This window comes from Megascapheus bottae, chromosome 18, assembly GCF_031878675.1.
Source record: "Megascapheus bottae isolate mThoBot1 chromosome 18, mThoBot2.hap1, whole genome shotgun sequence".
In the NCBI taxonomy this organism is placed as follows: domain Eukaryota; kingdom Metazoa; phylum Chordata; class Mammalia; order Rodentia; family Geomyidae; genus Megascapheus; species Megascapheus bottae.
The window spans coordinates 22,470,830-22,490,727 of NC_143526.1; the positions used below are offsets into that span (position 1 = coordinate 22,470,830).

The following is a 19,898-nucleotide window of genomic DNA, read 5'->3' on the forward strand; positions in this document are numbered from 1 at the left end:
CATTGTGTAGCTACTACTATAAAGAAAAAAGGAAAAAAAAAACATTAATTCTAGAAAGCCAAGCTTAAGAAAAAGAAAATTGACTTGGGGTTAATGACTCATTCGGATTCTCTTTTCCAAGGATGCTGAAATAATCTGTGAGCTTTTACCAATGAATATAACAAAATTTAAGGATATGGATTAGACAAAATAGTGATGGCTCTCTATTAGCCAGGAAGAGAGTGCAGGGTCCATTCTCTTTCTTGTGTGACAGAGAAAACATTAATACTGACCTCATGAAATTCAAGGAATTACTTGGATAAAAGAGCTCATCTGGAAATTTGGGCAAGTAAAATTTCTCTAGAAATACACTGAGACATCAAGGTGAGATCAGAAAGGTGAGTTCCATTTTTCAAGGAAGAAAATGAATAGAGAATCCAATGTCAAATTGTACAGAAGTTGATTTGTGTTTATAACTCAGTGTTCATTTTTCTGCATTGTAAACTGCAGATTATAAGTTGTTACCATAGTCTCCTAAATTTTCTTAGGGTAATTAGATGCCAGAGCGACTTTCTTTCTTTCTTTCTTTCTTTCTTTCTTTCTTTCTTTCTTTCTTTCTTTCTTTCTTCCTTCCTTCCTTCCTTCCTTCCTTCCTTCCTTCCGTTTTCTTTCTTCCTTTCTTTCTTTCTCTTCTTTCTTTCTTTCTTTCTTTCTTTCTTTCTTTCTTTCTTTCTTTCTTTTACATTACTTGGGTTTGAACTCAAGTTGTCACATTTGCTAGGCAGGCCCTCGTACTACTGAGCCATACTTCCCTGGTTTTTGTTGGTTATATCTGAGAGAGGGTCTTCCTTCCTTCCTAGACATAATACACCCAGGCTACACTTCCCAGGTGTATCCTATCTTGTCCCAGTTATTTATTAAGAAAGAATCTCTCAAATTTTCCTGTTTGGACTCACCTCAAGTCTCAATCATCCTGATCGATCCCAGCCTTACAATAGCTAGGACTTCAGACTTGAACCACCCATCCTTGGCCCACATTGCACTGCAAGATTTAAAGCTGTCTGGGTCAAATCACTTGGTGTTTCTAATGGTGGAAGACAGCTTTGGGGGCTAAAAATTGACTTTTTCATGGATGTGTTTGACCCCAATGTTAATTTAGACTATCTCCTCAGAAAAGTACTCCCATAGGCAAAGAATGCTGCAGAGTCCGTAAGGTTTGGCACAGCTGAGAATTTTTAATATTGCTCCTCCAGTTTCTCCATTCATATTTTCCTGTGTCCCTCGCAGCCAGGCAGATATGTCAAGTCTTAGATAATGGAAAAATTACACATCCATTAAAGAGGAAATCTCAAGCCTCAGGTAATAAGTAACTGTCCCTAATTCCTTGAGGTAGTTTTCCCTTCTGCTAAGAACCATGATCAGAATTTAAATCAAAGTCATTCTTCCCCAAAAGAAATTTGCATGTGGTTCATTTAGTCTAGTATTTCCAGGCAAGCTGACCACACCATCCTTTTGTCCTCATAGACATTTTGTTTGAAGTCTCAGTTTAAAATAAAAATAGAAAGAAAAGGAAATGACAGCTAAAGGGGTTAGTTGAGCATCTGTGCTTATATGTTTGTTTTCTTTCCCACTTCCTAACATGAAAACGATGCAAGAATGTTCACAAACATGAGAAGCCCAGAGCTTGGCCGAGAATACAGTCTATCTTTGCAGATTATTAGCTGGGAGAATGCTGGACATACTCAGACAACAATGCCCCTGCTCTGCATCCCAGTCTTCCCATGTATCTTTTGGAGTTCATTTGAAGATACTGGCAGAGTTGAGAGAAAGAAGTCTCTCACAATGATAGCATGTGTTCATTTGTATTCTGTGTCTGTTGAATACATGAACAAATAACAATCCCCAAAACTAATCATGTTTTGTTGGGAAAAATGAATGACAAAAGAAATTTTCATAGTTAAAGTAAAAGGAAAATCACTTTTCACAAGTGGCTTTCTCATCCTCAGAAGCTGCTAAGGTGTCTGAGAAAGGAATTGTGCCTTGTTGTAAAGTCCTAGACACCTCAATGTGCTCACTTCTCCACAAATCCTTGTACCCATCTAAATAAAGAATAGAACATAGTTCTTTAATGCATAAAAGGCTAAAAATAGAAAGGGCTTTTTAAGTGTGGAACACAAGGTGAGAGGGTCAGAGATGAATTTAAAAGTCAACAATTTGGCTGTGTGTGCTGGCATCAAAAGTATTTCCTTTTCCTGGTGCAAAATTTATGAAGAGATTATTTTTCTTATTTTACTGATACCAAGCAAACACTAAAGAGAGACAAGTTGGAGAGATCCACATTGATGGAGCAGCAAACAAATGGGTTATGGGACATTTGTGAGTTGGTATTTAGAAAAATTGCATCACATTCACTTGTCAGTACTTGAAGACATAGGGAGATGAACTCATTGGCTCCATTGGTTGAGATTTGCAAGATATACAAGGAGTTTCCCAACTTTCAACTAAAGAAAAAGATTGACTCCACCCCTACTCTGTTCTTAAAAAAAAAAAAAAGAAAGAAAGAAATTGTTTAGAAAGTGGGCACAAGTCTCATACTGTGTGCATTCCTCTTGTTTTGGTACATGACATTTGACAGCAAATAAAACTCCACCTAGACTACCAGGTCGTAATCCCTACATTTGTAATCCCTCCTAAGCTCCTCCCCATACCCCCAAAAAGAAACTAAAATTTCCCAACTCAAGACTCAGGAATATTAGAAACAATATGAGAACCATCATAGGAAATGGTGTTTGTAAAGTACTAAAATGATTTGTATTTACCCAAATAAATCAATAATTTTTTTTAACCTGAAAAAGTCATTCTCTTGTTATGGCTTAGAATATGTGGCCTTGGGTTAAGGGCATGGACTTTAATTCATGGTCTTACAGGGACATGGTGGTAGGGACAGTTAGGAGATGGGGTCTAATAGTAGAAAGTTAGATAACTGGATACATCCCTGATGGAGATACTGGAACACAGCCCTTTCTTCCTGCTCTCACTTTGCTTCCTAGCCACTGTGAGGCCAACAAAACAACTGGGTCACTTGCTTGCTTCTCATGATGTACTGTGCTGTCATAGAAACAATACAATAAGCCAAGAAGACCAAGAATGAAAGTAAACCTTTCTTTTGTTATAAAATGCTTTTTCTTTTTTCTTTTTTTTTTTCAGGTATTGGTTACAAGCTTGGTAAGTGACTAACACATTCAGTTTCCTCTCACAGAATATGAAAAAAAAATCCACCTTTCTCATTTTTGCCCCCCGCATGCCAAAGAAACCTTTTGTCTGTTTTGTTTTAATTTTGCAATATTGTTCCAAGAAAGCAGCCAAAAGTCAGAGAGTAGCATGTTTTAATTCATTTGTCAGAAAACAAAATCACATGAATTGATTCTTCAGGTCCCCTTACCTTGGACCTGACAAATTATCAATCCCAAAGAACGGTGCATAGTTGCATTAGACAGGTTCTTGTAATACAGTCATTGGTTGCAGGTAGCGGTGAATCATTCCCAAGACAATCACTAGACATGCAGAATGCCAGCAAGAAGCATGGATCACTGTCAAGGGTCTTGCTGCAGGGAGCATGAGGTTGTGTTTTGTGTGCATTGAAATTGGTATAGGTAAGCTGGCTGAGGCCAAGGGAGCAAAATTACCCCCTATTCCTCTGAATCTAAAGAAGTCTCATTCCAAAGGAAGTATATTTCCAATCCTTACACGTCAGGGCCAGATGCTTCTCCATGTGGACTCATAGAGAGTCATATCTAACCCACCATGAGCATCAAAGCTGGCTGGCTCTCCTCTCCCACTCCCTCCCTCTTATTTCCCAGAGAGAAATGGAAAAATTGCCATTCACCCAATAGGTTCAAAGACACCCCCTCTCCATCCCTGGGTTTAAGCATGGAAGCAGACCAAGCGAGCCTCAGATGCCCAAGCCTGTGGTAGTGTAGCTATGTTGGTGTATCCTGTATACAAGGTGAAAAAGTGCCTTTGCTGTTTTACCTGACCATTTAGGGAACAGAGCATGGGAGGGCGTGTTCTACAGGCCTCTAGCCCATGTGCTTGTACTGGGATCTGTCCCTAGGTATCTGCACTTGGTTGGCAGTCATTTTGTGGTGGACATGGTAAATGGCAAGCGTTACCACAATGACGAGGCCCAAGATAAGGCCCAAAATCAAGGGCAAGGTTTCTTCCAATTGTTCTCGTTCATCCACGGGGCATTTATGCTCTGAAACAGTAAAGAAGAAAAGGGGTGAGCTCTAATCAAAGTATTCAGAGTCACAATCCATTCTATGACAACTAGGCTAGAGCTAGAGTCTCTCACGGGGCTGAGAATGTGGCTTGGTGATAGAGTGCTTGCCTCGCTAACATTCATGCAGCTCTGTGTTCGATTCCTCAGTCCCATATAAACAGAAAAAGCCTGAAATGACACTGTGACTCAAGTAGTAGAGTGTTAGCCTTGAACAAAAAAAGCCCAGGGACAGTGCTCACCCCTGAGTTCAAGCCTCAGTTCTGGCCCCCCCCCCAAAAAAAAAGAGTCACTCAAAGAACTACTGGGGATATGTGGAGTGTTATTTCCTATCTAGAAATAGTACTTTCCTCAACAAACCCTAAGGCTCAGACACTTACTATTTCTAATAAAAATCTAACATAAAGGGCTACATTCAATTATTGGAGTTTTGTCAGTTTTAGAGAAAAATACAAATGATATATTTAAATTTTCAATATTTTGGGTATTCTACAGAATCATTATTGTCCTCATTCATTATTTTTAACTTTGGGTTTAAAGATAATCTCACCATAGGGCATAGAAATTTCCATACAAATAAACAAGTTTTAGAAAAACTTAAAATAAGTATTCACAGAAGCTTTATTGAAATAGAAACTAGAAAAAACCATAATGCCCACTACAATGGAAGGAACTGAAATATATAAAATCAGAAAAGTGCTTACATCCAAAATGAAACCTACACTTAAAAAGAAGTTTTTGTTGTGATGGCAATTGTCATATCTTGTTTAGGCAATATTTTGTTTTGTATTTTTGTTTTTCTTTTTGAGACAGGATCTTGCTTTGCTGTCCAAAGCAAACTTGAATTGCAATCCTCTTTAGTCTCTCTCTGAATGCTGAGATTACAGGCAATGTAATGTTTACAGGATTTTAAGCACGAGTAAATATTATTAAGCTGTTCATTTTAAATGTTTTATATTTCCAACATTGCATTGCAGTAAGACATATATGTTAATATTATTCTTCATTTTAATATATGTGAATTAGATATGTGTGGGTATCTGAATATGTAAATATGGAAATATTTAAAGTAACAAAGCTTCATGAATATACACAAATTCATATCTCATGTAGCCATCATCAAGATCAAGAAAAAAAATCCTACAGCATTCCAACACTAAAACTAAAAATAGTTTTAATGGCCCCATGTCTCCATGTTACTGGTGATCAGATAGTTTGTATGGCTGAGCAGATTACATTTTCTCCCGCTCAATTGCTCCTTGTGGGTAGCTGAATATTTTTTCCACCAAATTTATCTTACCTATCTACAGAAAATAACCTGGCTTTTTTTGTGATACAATGATTTGAACTCAGGACTTCAGCCTTATAAACTAACACATGTTAATGCATACCTTAGCCATATTTTACAGTAGTTGTTTGTAAGACTGAATCTTGCTTTCTTCCCAGGCACTTTCTTGAGCTGCAAGTGGCTATTTTTAAGTTTCTCATCATGACTTCAATTATAGCTGCCTCCCACTTGTCCAGGTCCCCATTGGTAGAGCCTCTTAGCTTGATCCTCCCTATTTCAGCCTCTCATGTAACTTGGAATGCCAGCTACATGGTACTGTGCCAAGCTATGGATTGAGGAGAGGTGCTCAGGAGCTTTTCTGCCTGGGCTGGCCTGGAACAATGATCTTCCTATTCTCAGCCTCCTCAAAGCTAGCATTACAGGCATGAGCCACCCACACCACACTTCTTTTAAGTCTGAAAGTCTTTGAAGCTTTCCAAAGGGTTCTCCCCAAATGGATTGTAACTTGGATGAAAGGAATAACACCTCATATCCTTGCCCTTAAGAAAGACAGAAAACAGATGATGAATACTGGAGGGAGAGAGAGAAAGGCGGGGGTGCAAGGAGCTATTTGCATGATTTATTTCTCAAAAATTATAGTCATTTGTTGCTTTAGGAACAAACTTAAACTAATATAATAAAGGAACATATAGGAGAATGCCACACTATGGATATGTAAAAATAATGCAAAGAAGAGGGCATCAAGCATCATAAGTAAACCAAATCTCCATTTTTTTCAACCCTATCAGTTAAGCAGGTAAATACAAGAGACTTTGTGAGTCCCTTATGCCTTTCCCCATTCCCAACCTTTACAACATTCTGAATAACTCTGTATCGCTCATTTTGGCAGCAACCCTGACTTCAACTGAAGCTGTTTGTAGTTCTCATTTGTCCTACTTATCACGAAGATACATGTGTCCTGGAAGGAGACACATGCATTGTTACACTGATAATGGACAGCTGCCATGACTCTTTGGGCTTATACATAATAGGTGGACTGTATACTATAGTTTTTATGCAAACCTTAAAGTAATCTGAATTGGGCCAAACAGTCCCTGAGAGTTTTAGACAAGTTCAGTACTGTAGAAGCAGGACATGAGATCCTGAAGGCTGAAACCAGTGCTTCTAAACTCTGCCTGTATGTTCCAGGATATACCCAGAATGTCTTCCAGTGGCCCAGGTATCCAAGACTTGATTCCTATTCAATGAAATAACTGGGAAGTGGTGGACACTTGAAGTGGTAAAGCACAGTGGGAAGAAGTTAGACCATTGGAAGTGCGCCCTTGGAAAAGCAATTGGAACCCCAGCCTTTCCTTGTCTCTGTGACTTCCCAGACACCATCAGATGAACATGCTTCTGCCATACATTCCACCACGATGTACTGTGCTGCCATAGACCCAAAGTAGCAGGGTGGAAACTTCTGAAACTTTGAGTTAAAATAAACCTGGCCTTCCTTTCAGTCGTTTTTGTCACCTACTTTGCCACAGTAATAGAAAGCTAACACATAATCATTTGTGCCCTGACTTTCTTTCACTTAAAACAATGCTGATGATGACTCACCAAAACAGAGATGGTGATATTTTGGTGCAGGTGTAATTAAGTTGTGCATACCTACTTAGAACAATGCTTGTAAGTGCAAAAAGTGGCATAACGTGACAAAGAAAATTAACATTTACAGATTCAACTTTTAAAAATAATTTGAGATACTGAATGATATGTAGTTATATCTTGGGACATATGTATTTTAGCTGTGAGGACAAAATAATGAGAAATGTGAATATTGCTTCTCAAGATATGGAAAAACTAACACAAGTTGAATACATACCTTTTCTCTTAGTTACCAAGTGAGTTATAGGTACTGCTAATAGTATTGTCATGTATCAGCATTGTTTATAATCAGAAGAAACTCTAAGTATAAACAAGATTAGCAAAAGTCAGGACAGATATTCCTGCCACTGAAATTTGCAGATCCCTTAAATTATAACCACAACCTCATGAATTCCCAGGTTAAAATCCTAACCAAGAAACAGGTTATACAACCGATGGGTTATAGAACAAGAAGGGTACCAGCTCCCTGCCAAAGAGAGGCTTAGTCTCTTGGCTTAGTCTAGGCTACATCTGGCTTAGGGTATTTCAGGAACACTGAATCCTTACATTAATTTTAACTAATATCAAAAGGGCTAGACTTTAGGCCGGGAGTTTGGCCTAGTGGTAGAGTGCTTGCCTAGCATGCATGAAGACCCAGGTTCTATTCCTCGGTACCACATACATAGAAAAAAGCCAGAAGTGGTGCTGAGGCTCAAGTGGTAGAGCTCTAGCCTTGAAAAAGCCCAAGGACAGTACTCAGGTCCTGAGCTCAAGCCCAGGACTGACAAAAAAAAACTGTAAAGTAAGTTAATTCTTAAAAAGACATAGCCATGGCAATAACCAAAATGATTTTGTAGGAGGGTATGTATGCTCACACACTGGTACTGGAACTTAAACAAAGGACTGGGATGTTAACCCTTAGCTTTTTTACTCAAGGTTGATACTCTCTCATTTGAGCTACAACTCCACCTTGGCTTATTTTTTTTGAGCTTTTAATTGGAGATAAGAGTCTCATGGACTTTTCTGCCCAAACTGGCTGGTGTTCCTCAAGTCTCAGCCTCCTGAGTAGTTAGGATTGCAGGCATGAGCTACATTTGTATTGGTGACAAAGTTACCGCTAATACAAGTAAAGCTTGCTGCCTACATTCTTAGTTGAAGAAATTTCCAAATTACATTTAGATTCATGGTATTCAGTATGTATTGTCGAAAGTGGAGTTATACAGTTTGTGGGTAGGGATGGGAGGAAGAAATGGGGAAAGAGAAGGAAGAGGAGATATTGTCCAAAAAGGAAATATACTCATCACCTGACTTATAAAATGGTAACCCCTCTGTACAGCAACTTGATAGCATAAAATTATATTTTAAAAAATCTCAGCAATCTTTGGTGGGTAAATAAAGAGAAGATCTTTAGAATTTTGATGAGTAACCCCAAAATGACTTTGTTTTTTTACCTTTATATTGAATTAATCACTAGTGATATGTTGCGGGAGATTTTTTATTCTTGCCCATTCTGTTTTTTTTCTGAGTTATAATAAAACACCAATGTTGATGATAAAAAAAATCTCAGCAATTAGTATTCAATGCCATCATTTGCTAGGAATATGACATGAATTATAGGCACTATTTGCCACTCTCATATCTTGGGCTTCAGTATAACTGATATAGACAATGTCCATTCTTTCTTTGTGGCATTCACCATGTCTATATAGCTCCAAATGGACTTTAGTGATAAGACAGATAGAACTCCCAAAACATTAAGATCCCTAAAACAGCCAATAGTGGATGACTGACTGTTGTGGGTAGAGACCACCGTTTCTCTAACCATTAAAAGGGCTGAGTCTGACACATGCCCGACACCACTTCTACTTCTGGAGATCGTACCTCAACATGGAGTTCTGCTGGCTAGCCACCAGGCCCTATGATGAGGCTCTATCTTGAAGGTATCCGCACGATTCTAGGCTGTGTGCATAACCAGATTCCTTTTCCTTCCCCCTTTTGCTGACCCTGGAAGCCTTGGTGAACAAAGATCTCGGGTAGCACCTTTCTTGGTTGAAAAGTGCCTGGTAAACCACAGGTCTACACAAAACTTACCAAGGCTTGACACACAGCCTTGTCCTGTGGGTGGCATACTGAGAAAGATAAGCTGAATTCATTTCCACTACAACACAGTTTTCCATGAGTGACATCTCCCAATCCCACTGCTATGAACTGTCTTAAAAAACTCATAGCATCTCAGAATGTATGGTAGTTGTCAAATACATTAAAAACTGTGGATTCACTTCCCCACTCTTGTAATCAGGGTCCCCTTGGGCCTAAAATTTACATGTATATGGGGATATTCAATGTTCACAGATTTGTATGGTTGTTTATCCCTCTGAGAATTAAAAAAAAAGTTTAGACTATTTGTGGTAGATATCAATAAAGAGGCACAGTGGTAGCTTTTGTGTCCTATCATATTTTCATCCTGACCCTCTCTGTCAAAGTTTGCCTTAATTTGAACCATTACAATAGTCAAGCTGGTTCTATCCTTCCTAATGAGGGATTTCCCAACCCTTTACTGCTCGAAATCACCCAGGCATTCCTAGGGACATACTGTGAATCAACTGCAGAAGAGCAAGTGAAATTACCCCCTGCAGAGAAACATGGGATGACTTGAACTGCTGGGTGATCATTGTCATACAGAGAGTGGGTATAAATGAGCCACAAATGGTCTTTATATGCTTGTTGCTTATTTCCAAAGCTTGCTGGCATGCATCACACCCAATGAGTTTTCTTCAATAAGCCAAATATGTTGTTAAGCCATTCAGAGCCTGCCTGCTTTGAAGCTTCCTCTTTATTAGTTACAGGCCCTAAACCACCACTGCCTTAAGGACCTCTGTGACCTAGAGGCTCAGCCTCTAACCCACGCACCCTCCTGCCTCAACGTATATACACACACAGGCTATTTAGCATTACATAGACACATTAACACCACCTCCTCCCCAGAAGTCCCTTGTCCTCCTCTTTTTCTGCATGATGCTTCTCAGGCCATAAGCCATCCTCATGACAATCTTATACTGAAAGGGATTCCCTTTTCAGACAACGCAATGCAATCCCCACCCATTGAAGCTGGTTAAATGGTACTGCCTCTTAATCCTTTAAATCCTCTCTATATTCCATGAGCCAGGAGAACCACTTGAAATTTCACCAGCGATGGAGCATATGAGACAACACCCCAAGGTTGACTGAACCAGAGTTTGCATAATAATATCCTTACGATAGTGCATACTGCAGCTAAAGATCCTTGTACATGTTGCAATTAGAGGTGTGCTGAACTGAAACCCTCACAGGAGGATCAGTAGAGTCAACAGGCCCAATGTACTTAAAGGACCTTGTATGATAAAGACATCAATCCCTATTTAGGCTGTTCTCAGCCCCTGTATGTGACTAGCAATGCAGTTCACTGACTCTGTTCTCATGGAGTCTATTATACAGGCATCTGTGGACACTTCCATGTATAACTCTCTTATACAGGGAATACGCTCTTCATGACAAACTCTAATGGTGTGATGAGCCATAGCCATGTTCAAACACACACACACACACACACACACACACACACACACACACACATGCACACACACACACGTACAAGATGTGCAGGTGTAAGAGCTGACAGCATCCTCTCAAGCATGCGTTCTACACACACACACATACACACACACACACACACACACGCACAAGATGCACAAGTGTAAGAGCTGACAGCATCCTCTCAAGCAAGCATTCTACACACACACACATACACACACACACACACACACACACACACACACACACTCGTGTGCAGACACACACAGGCTTCTGCAACACATTGGAAGCGCCCTGAGCTCATATTCTGGGAAACAGATTCACAGAACCAAAACCTGAAAATCCTGAAAAGGTACCCTAAAAATGAACCTTTTAGATTCCAATAAATGGCACATAATGATCTCTTACAAAACCCAGTAGGGGACAGGTGCCACAAGACATGTTAGTAGAAGCTCAGAACAAAAGATTACCATCTACACAAAGATATAAAATCCAGAGGCATTGAATAAAAGCCTGCCCCCTCCCAGGAGGTCAAGCCTTGAGCCTCAAGGCACCACACAGGAGTGAGTACACCAATTATTAGTCAGAAAAGCTTAGATGAAACAAGTACAATTTGCTTATGCTTACTAAATTGCATTTGCAAAATTACAGGTGCTTAACACACTGTTTGCCAAGCAATGTTCCCTATTTAGAACCTTGAAATGTACCCAAATTGCTTTTGTTTTCAGTACACAACTTAAGCCATATCCCCAGCCTGTTTTGTTTTTTTTTAAATAAAAGTATCATAAACTTCCAAGAAATGAGCCTTACTGAGTTTTAGCAAAGCAGTTCTGGTTCTTATTCAGTACTTATTGTTTTTTGTTGTTTTAAATATCCATGACATTTGATTTCTCAGTCAATAAAAAGCTATAAACAACAACTTAGAATAAGCCACAGTGTGTTAGGGTTAGATTGTAATAAAGAATTATTAAAAAGCAGAAATGATAACACCAGGAATGCCAAGAAGTAAAGAAACACTCTAATACAAGTGATCCTCAAAACCCTCCAAAAGCCATAAGCACCATTAAAATATCTGTGTAAGAACATTGGAGACTGATAGTACACAGTCCAGTATTTACCTAATGGATTTATGGTCATCAATAATGTGTCATTATATTCAGTATTATTAGTTTAAGAAAGACATTTTATCAACTTTTCCACAATCAAGCAGATCTTAAAAATTATTACGATCTTGACACAGTAAGCTTAGTAAGTTTCAATCTCTAGAAAATAACACTAAAATGGAATAATCTATTCTTCTATGACAACAGGCAGTGCAGTAAATTATGGTATTGCATTATTAAATGCATAACATTCTTTCCTTGGCATATAAGCAGTTGGAAATCTCTGTTAATTGAATCCTTACCTTCAGAATATCAATTTAGTTTGAGTTAACTGGATTATCTGCAATGGATCAAGTCCTGTGTTAGATTCTAATAATGCAGAGGTGAGTAAGAACCAGGCTATTCTTTCAAGGACAGTGTAACGGTAATTCTCAAATGCCTTCTGAGCAATCACAAAGTAGTTCTATTTGACATAGGTTGACTAGAAGTTTCCTTTTATGATGCAATGATGGTTAAGTGATATGGGTGAAAATTCCCCTATACTTCAAGCAAAGGTAGACAGACATCAAGCAATTAGAATTTCTGTAAGAAAATTATATATATTCGTATATATGTAAATATATATCCATACACGAAAGCAAGAACCACTGAAAAATGCTGATGCATTTCAGCTTGGAGACTTTGTGGTCTTTGAAAAATTAGCACAGAGGCAGAGTGATTTTAGCCTAGACCAAAACAAAATGGTGGTACCCTGGACCCCAGCAGTTGCCTTTCTTTCTCATTCATCCTTAAAGTCAGCCATCATTTCCCATTTCTTGCCACCCCCACCCACTTACCTTCACTAAAGACAAAGTCTGAGATGATATCAAAAGGTTGGATGTGAACGGCAGATAGGATCATGGTAACTGTCTTCTGAGGATCACTGGAAGCCAGAGAAATGGTCTGCTGAGCCTGGCACTCATAGGACTTCCCAGCTGGGGTGACCAAGGCAGAAAGGCGATGGGAGTTGGCTGTGTGTTTCCCAGCTGAGGAAGGCACAAAGCAGTGTTCAGAGCCATCATTGCTCCAAACCCCTAACCTAGTGAGTACTTCGCTAACAGTTCAGACTTTCCACCCTTCCTATCCTTGGTATATCCATCTCAGGACTGTGACTCCAAAAATGGCATCAACTGGTGATAAAGAACAAACACACCTATTCCCTCTGAGCCAGGGTTTAATAATATTAGCAGGTGTCATCCTCATTATTGTAATAGTAGTTGCTGCTGCTGTAAAAAGAGGTTTTGATTCAACAAATCAGTTTATTGTATTGGCGATGAGTCTTGGTCAATGTCACCCTTTCCATTGTTCTCCCTCATCTCGCAGAACCCCACCCATATTATATAGTTATGTACCCAATTATGTAGTTTCATTTTCACACATGTGCACTAAATATAATGACTGTCTTCCCACTCTTCCTCTATCCATTTATCTGTCTCTTCTCTCTTTGATACACACTCCTGAAAAAAATGTTTCAGCAAGTCTTCTTCTTAAATATTCATTTGGAAATTTTTGAAAAAGAGAGTAATATGAACCTGGTAAAAATATATAGTAAGTGAATTAAATCAGATTCGGAGTCAAAGGGCACGTGTTTCCTCTCATATGTGGAAGTGAGAGCTAAGTTATAATAATACATGAAAACACATAGAGGGCCATATGCAGAAATACAAAAATGAATTGGCTTAAGTATGATCTACATAGTGGAGGATTGCAACAGTGTAACATTTTGGAACCACTAACTTACAGTGCAACAAAATGAATACCAGGAAACGAAAATATGGCATTTGGAAAGTGGGCCAAGAGGACGACTATAGGCTGAGGGAAAGAGGAAGGGTGGGTGAAAACAGTCACTCTATTTCAAGTGCATATGGGAACAAGGGACAAGGTACTGTGAGGGAAGAGATTGATGGGAGGGGTGACATTGACCAAGATGCATTGTACTCATGAACTGACATAATTGAAACTACTTAAAGATAATTGAAAGAATAACACCAAGAGAGAGACACCTTAAAACACAGTCCCTTTTACTACATGGGACCTGACAATCATGATTGCAAAGACACAGGATCAGGGACTTAGTTTCCCACATTTCCTACTATCTCAGCTAAGAAGAAAACATCTTTTTAAACAAATATGGTCTGTTGCTACTATGCTGAGTGGATGACCTTGCACACAGGCATGCCCTTTGGATGCCTGCCTTTTCTCCTCCCTTTCAGGACTAAGTTTTTCTTTTCTTTCTTTCTTTCTTTCTTTCTTTCTTTCTTTCTTTCTTTCTTTCTTTCTTTAACTTCACCAGGGAAAATGCTTGAATATGAATTTTGATGTAGAGCAAAAGAAAATCCATTTTACTGCAGTAATAAAAAGAAATAAAAGAAAAGGAAGACTGATGCATCGTTTTTCTGTCTTTACTTACAAAAATAAAAACCCTTTCCTCCCATTTTTGGTGCCTGGGAGATGGAGAAAGGCTCATTACAGGTAAAGCACCATAAAATTGTTGGAGGGATGTGGAGAAAAGGCTAATAAAGTAAGACATGGGGTAAAGAATTCCTTCTGAGGTAACTGCAGACTATGACTGGAAATATGGCGCAATCTGTATTGCTGTGTGCCAAATGTGTCTGATGTTGAAGGTCCCTCAAGGCTGACGAAAAAGAAAGTCACACTGCCCTCATGTATTCCTAGCACATTAAAGAAAAAAAGTGGTGCAGAAGAAAATAGAAATAAAGCTTTGTCCTTCTCCGTGATCAAAGCCAAATCACGAGGCCGCTAGGAAGTAGTCAAAGGACAGCAGTATCTCAGGGGCTGTTTCACTTAGAATCAGGCTCTGAGCTTCTGACTGATCTTCTCTCCAGGTGTCCTTGTGCATGGACCAGGCCTGAGGATCCCTGAGCCCTCCTGTCTCTTCCACCCTGGAAAAGCAAGCAGGGCAAGTTTGGAGATGACCTGGGAGAGCAAAGCCATGGGTTTCCAAGACCTTGAGCAATTTGTCTGCTACTGCACTCACTGCTGTGCCTGTGCGTTCCCATCCTCCCTCCTCAGCCCTGTCTACTCACCACTGACTGCATCTTTAAAGTGGGTCTTCTCCGAAGAGTCATAGACAAACTGCACCTTACTCATCCTCCACGTCACCTCAGGGCCCTTGGAGGTGTTGTGGCTTTCCTAACCAAAAAGGAGAGGTCAATCGCTCCAGTGGCTTCCGTGTCAGGAAACCCATAGGTTTCTACTACCCACACCCACGTCTGACAATTACCTTTACAAAGAGCATTTTCAGTGTGTAAGCACGATCCACCCAGAACACCTGCAGCTCTGATTCGTTGTGGCCACAGTGGCCTTTCACCTCTGCTCCCCGGGTCAATGCGATGTCAGCCTGTTCTGTGATCAACTGGGAACACAGATGCCCCCGTGCCCCCTCAGCGTGCCGAGCCCCGAGTTTGAGGGACTGTAAAGGGTTGTGCGTTCAAACTCTAGATTGCAGGTTTGGGCGCTCCTTTTGCGCACGTGCCTGTGCGCGCTCTCAGGTCGGAGAACATGCGCTTAGATTCTCTACGTGCAGACCCGGCCAGTAGGGAAGCAGAGAAACTAGGGTGTACTTTCAAAGCAGGCAGGGGCGAGCAGGAAGTGTTACAAGCCAGAAGGAATCCCCCATGCAGCATTCAGGAGCAGCCTGGAGAGGTGTGACAGAAGGGAGGGTCCCCCCACCAGGTCTTCGCGGGGCTTTGGGGGGGGGGTGCCCCACACTGCCCCAAACCCTAGGGCAAGCTGGGGATATGTGTCCTTACGTCCACGTAATTGCTGGCCCATACATCATAAGGTACAATAAATCTGGCTGCAAATTCTGCCATGAGGCATGTTGTCCCATTTTCCCGCACCACAAAGATATCTTTTTCAGGGTTAGTGGAAAGTCCAGAAAGGTTTTCCACCTCTTGTTCTGCTGTGATTCGAGCCACGGTGTCTGCGGAACAAACAAAACCAGACGGGTCCATTCAGTGCTCAGCCAGCCCACGCGGTGTCTGGTGAAGCAGAGTGCACAGCCCACCTGGGTCTCAGACAAAGTTCCTGGCTAGCAGCAGCCAGCTCCGTTAAGCTTTTCTGTGCAACCTGGAGCTAATCAATTCAATTCTCTTGCTATTGGTTTACCACACATATAGAATTTATTTTTTTAAATTCATGTTTGTTTGGAATACAGCAGGCTCAATGTGTATATATATATGTATATATATATATACATATATATATACATACATACTGGAGATTTGAAGCCAAATGCTTCTTTTGCCAGTGTTGAATGCTGAAAAACAGTCTGTCCATCTCTCTCTCTCTCTCTCTCTCTCTCTCTCTCTCTCTCTCTCTCTCTCTCTCTCTTTTTCTCTGCATCTGTCTATCTGTCTGTCTGTCTCTGTCTCTCCCTCAGATGTACCATACAGGTGTGTGGCTCTGAGGGTAGTTTTGTGCCCCAGCCTTCCTTCTCCTCCATTATTAAGGAATCTTCCCCTCCACACACACACACACACACCTCACCCATAAGGTCCAGATTTTTAATCTGTGCTACTGGCTTTTACTATGCGGATCCTCTTCTCAGTAATGAGAGCATCGCGCCCCGGGAATCTCTAAAAACACTACTCACGGAACAGCATCAGGAGCACTGTGAGTCCCTCATTCCTGAGAACCGCTCTTCTTCGGAGGAGATCCATGCTTGCAATTGCAGCTAATGAGGCCAGCTGTGCTACTGCAGAGGCCGCCTGGAAAGGGAATCCCTCAAAGTCGCCGCCACTGGAGTGGGCTGGAGTGAGCAAAGGGCGGGGGGGGGGGGGGTGGAGGAGGGGGAGGTGAGAGGGAGGAGGGAAGGAGGCAGGAGCGGGGCGCGCTGTGTGCTGTGTTGGGTGCCGCACTGGCTACTGCTGGTGGAGCCTGGCCACTGACTGCAGAGGGGAGAGGCACGCGTCCAGGGAGCTGTCCACAGCTCCAAGTGCTGAATGGAGGACGGCTGTGTAGCAGGCAGGGTGGTGCTGACTTAGCTTGTGCAAGAGAGGTCCAATGAGGTGTGTGGATGGGAGGGGTGGGGGACTCAAGTTCTCCCCGGGTCCGTTTTCTCTCCTGCAGTCGTATCCGCAAAGACAAGTCTGTCTTGAGAAACTTGATGGCATTAGAATTACGGAATCCCCCTTACCAGGTCCAGTTAGAACATGGCTTAAGACATACCATTCTTCCTGGATTCTGGAAATGTGTCTAACTCCTGAAAGAAAACGGCAGGGCACAAATTGTGCCTGCGTTGGAGGAGGAGAAGGGGGCAGGAATGTAGAAGGAAGATGCTATAGCAACAGTCTCCATCACTTGGAGACATTCTCTCTTTCTCTCTCTCTCTCTCTCTCTCTCTCTCTCTCTCTCTCTCTCTCTCTCTCTCTCTCTCTCTCTCTCCCTCCCTCCCTCCTCCCTCCCTCCCTCCCTACTCCCTCCCTCTCTCTCTCTCTCTCTCTCTCTCTCTCTCTCTCTCTCTCTCTCTCTCTCTCTCTCTGTCTCTCTCTCTCTGTCTCTCTCCCTCGCGTGCTCACTCACTCTCGCTCTCATTGAGCTGGGGATTAAGACTGAAGCAACTAATTTTCTTTCAATTTTTTTTTTAAAAACTAAGTTGGCACCTCCTCTGAGGGGGCCATTTGACAATGAAGTACATAAGTACGTCACTGGGACTCCTTGTCCTGTAACTTCTGCTCTCTGAGTGCATTTGTGCTCTGAGCTCCGTAGAAACACCCTCCTCTCTCTCTCATGAGATGCTAATGTACATGAGCTTGGGTCACCTGGGGTCTTTTAGGGCAGGCATTTTAGAATTACACAGCCAGTAATGTCACATGGTTATGTAAGGAGAGCACACTGGTATTAATCTAAAGCCTCTAGTGGAACAGCAAAATAAACATTACTGGGATAATTCCTATATTTGCATTTTTTGGTAGCTTGCTTATTTTTCATTCTTGCTCTATAAATCAGAATACATCTCTTTGGGGGAATAATCTCTCTCTTCTCATTCATGGTGAGATGCTCCAGTGTTTCTTTCCTTCAAGATTATATGAATCTGCGAATAAATAATCATTGCCTTGGTACTATAATGTCATAAGCGATGTCATGTTTAAGGAAAGTTTGTCATCATATACATCTACTTGTGTTATCTAATATAATCCTTCACACAGCTTTAGAAAGTAGGCAAAGGAGGATATGGGGTATTATGGCTATAAGTACCCTCAAATTAACACTCAGGAAAGTCAAATAACCTCCCCAAATGTTACATGGTCAGTGGGAATTAAAATAGAAAACTCACATGCTTTAACTTTGTGATGATAATCTTCATTTTCCTTATGTAATATTTTGACTTCAAAACATGATGTTTTGACTCCCATGAAACATGTTTATTAAATAACCAAATAATAAGCTGAAACCCAAATTTGTCAAAAATTCACGATCCTGACATGTTATTGAATTACTTAAGGATAATTGTGTTAACGAGAGCACAATTCATCAAGCTATCTATGTAATGGTTTCAGCTTTCAAACACATTCTGTATCAATAATTATATTATTAGCAATTCAGATTATGAAGCAATAATCTGTATTTGGGTATTTCATTGGAAATTTTCTGAAGATTTTTTTTAAAATAAATGATTACATAAAAGAGCAGAAAGATGTGTGGATGATATAAAAACAATTTTTATTGTGTAAGAGTAAGTGTTACAAGATTTATATGCCTCACAATCTGCATGTTAGTGATTATGAAACAATTGTTTTTATATGGCAACTAAAAATTATAAAGTGATGGCATGTAGATAATGAAGCATTTACCCTTTCTCCCCCCCCCCTCACTCTCTCTCTCTGTTTCTATCCTTTTGCCCTGTCCCTTCTGCCCATTTCCCGTCTCCTCTTGCCCCTCCATCCTTCTTTCTGTGCAGCTTTAATTGAAAAAAAAATTCTAGAGATCAGTATTCATTACCCTTGTGCAGATTTTAGTTTTAGTTTTCCTGAAAAAAATTGGAATACTTGCTAAGGGACGACTAGATAGATCAGAGACCCAATGGATACAATGTCATTCAAACCATGGTACAATTTAATGTGGGTGATATTCCTAATATCCCCACCATATAAATCATTAAGAGATCAACTCAACTCACAATTATTGTTTTAAAGCAAAACATTAAATAGATATTAGTACTGATTATTGATTTCAATTAACATGTGCATATGATTTGTGAATAAGATGGTGTTTCTTTGAAAATTTTCTTTGAAATTTTTTCCATTTCTTTTCCTTATGTGTATTTTTTTTGTTTTTTTCTTGAACAAGAGAGCCCTTATATGAATTTAAAGCAAAAGATAGCCATTTTAATCTTTTCTTCATAAGACAATCATCTTCAAATCACAATTAATTCAATGTCATTCAAATCTTGCACATTCATACTTACAAATACAAATTAATTTATTCATCCCAGACATATTCCAACCCTTAAAATCACCAGAGTTGACAACAGATAAAAACTTTACTAAATGTTACGTAGACTTTAAGATATTAAAATTTCCCGCATTTGATCTACTTCTTATTTTTGCCAAATATGAGAAATATCAGCACGTACATCTGGGTAGATAGTCACTTTGTTGGTTTTTAATCACTTGGTGTACTGATCAAGACAAAATGCAAGGATATGTGTGACCCAAACACACTGGATTTGAGAGTTCCTATAGATCCTCTAGATTCTTTAAAGGAATCTTTCCAATTTGTGTTATTGCTTATTGAGTCAGTCTTTATTGACCTCAACTGATTATTACTAATTTGTACAAATGGGAAAAACCCAATGTAAAACTTTCATTGTTGGTCAGGGGAAAAATAGGAGTTTATGTGGAGATATATACACAGATGTCTGAAAATACAGTCGTCGCATGACAAGAGGAGCTGACGTTAACAAAATGGGCCTGGGGCTCGGATGTAGCTCACTGGCAAAGTGCTTGCAGAACAAGTGCAGTGTGCTGGGTTTGATCCCCAGTACCAA

At 40.2% G+C, this 19,898-nt stretch overlaps 1 protein-coding gene across 1 annotated transcript; it reads right to left on the reverse strand.

The window, feature by feature from the left end:
- Positions 1–3,203: 3,203 nt before the first annotated feature.
- Lamp5 (lysosome associated membrane protein 5) lies at positions 3,204–17,166 on the reverse strand. Its single transcript, XM_090352787.1, has 7 exons — positions 17,078–17,166; positions 16,503–16,617; positions 15,658–15,830; positions 15,129–15,260; positions 14,932–15,037; positions 12,682–12,870; positions 3,204–4,237 (listed from the first exon to the last, which is right to left on the reverse strand). The coding sequence occupies exons 1-7, from the start codon at positions 17,078–17,080 to the stop codon at positions 4,059–4,061; spliced, it is 897 nt and encodes a 298-aa protein (XP_090208913.1). The 5' UTR covers positions 17,081–17,166; the 3' UTR covers positions 3,204–4,058.
- Between the last annotated feature and the right edge of the window lie 2,732 nt (positions 17,167–19,898).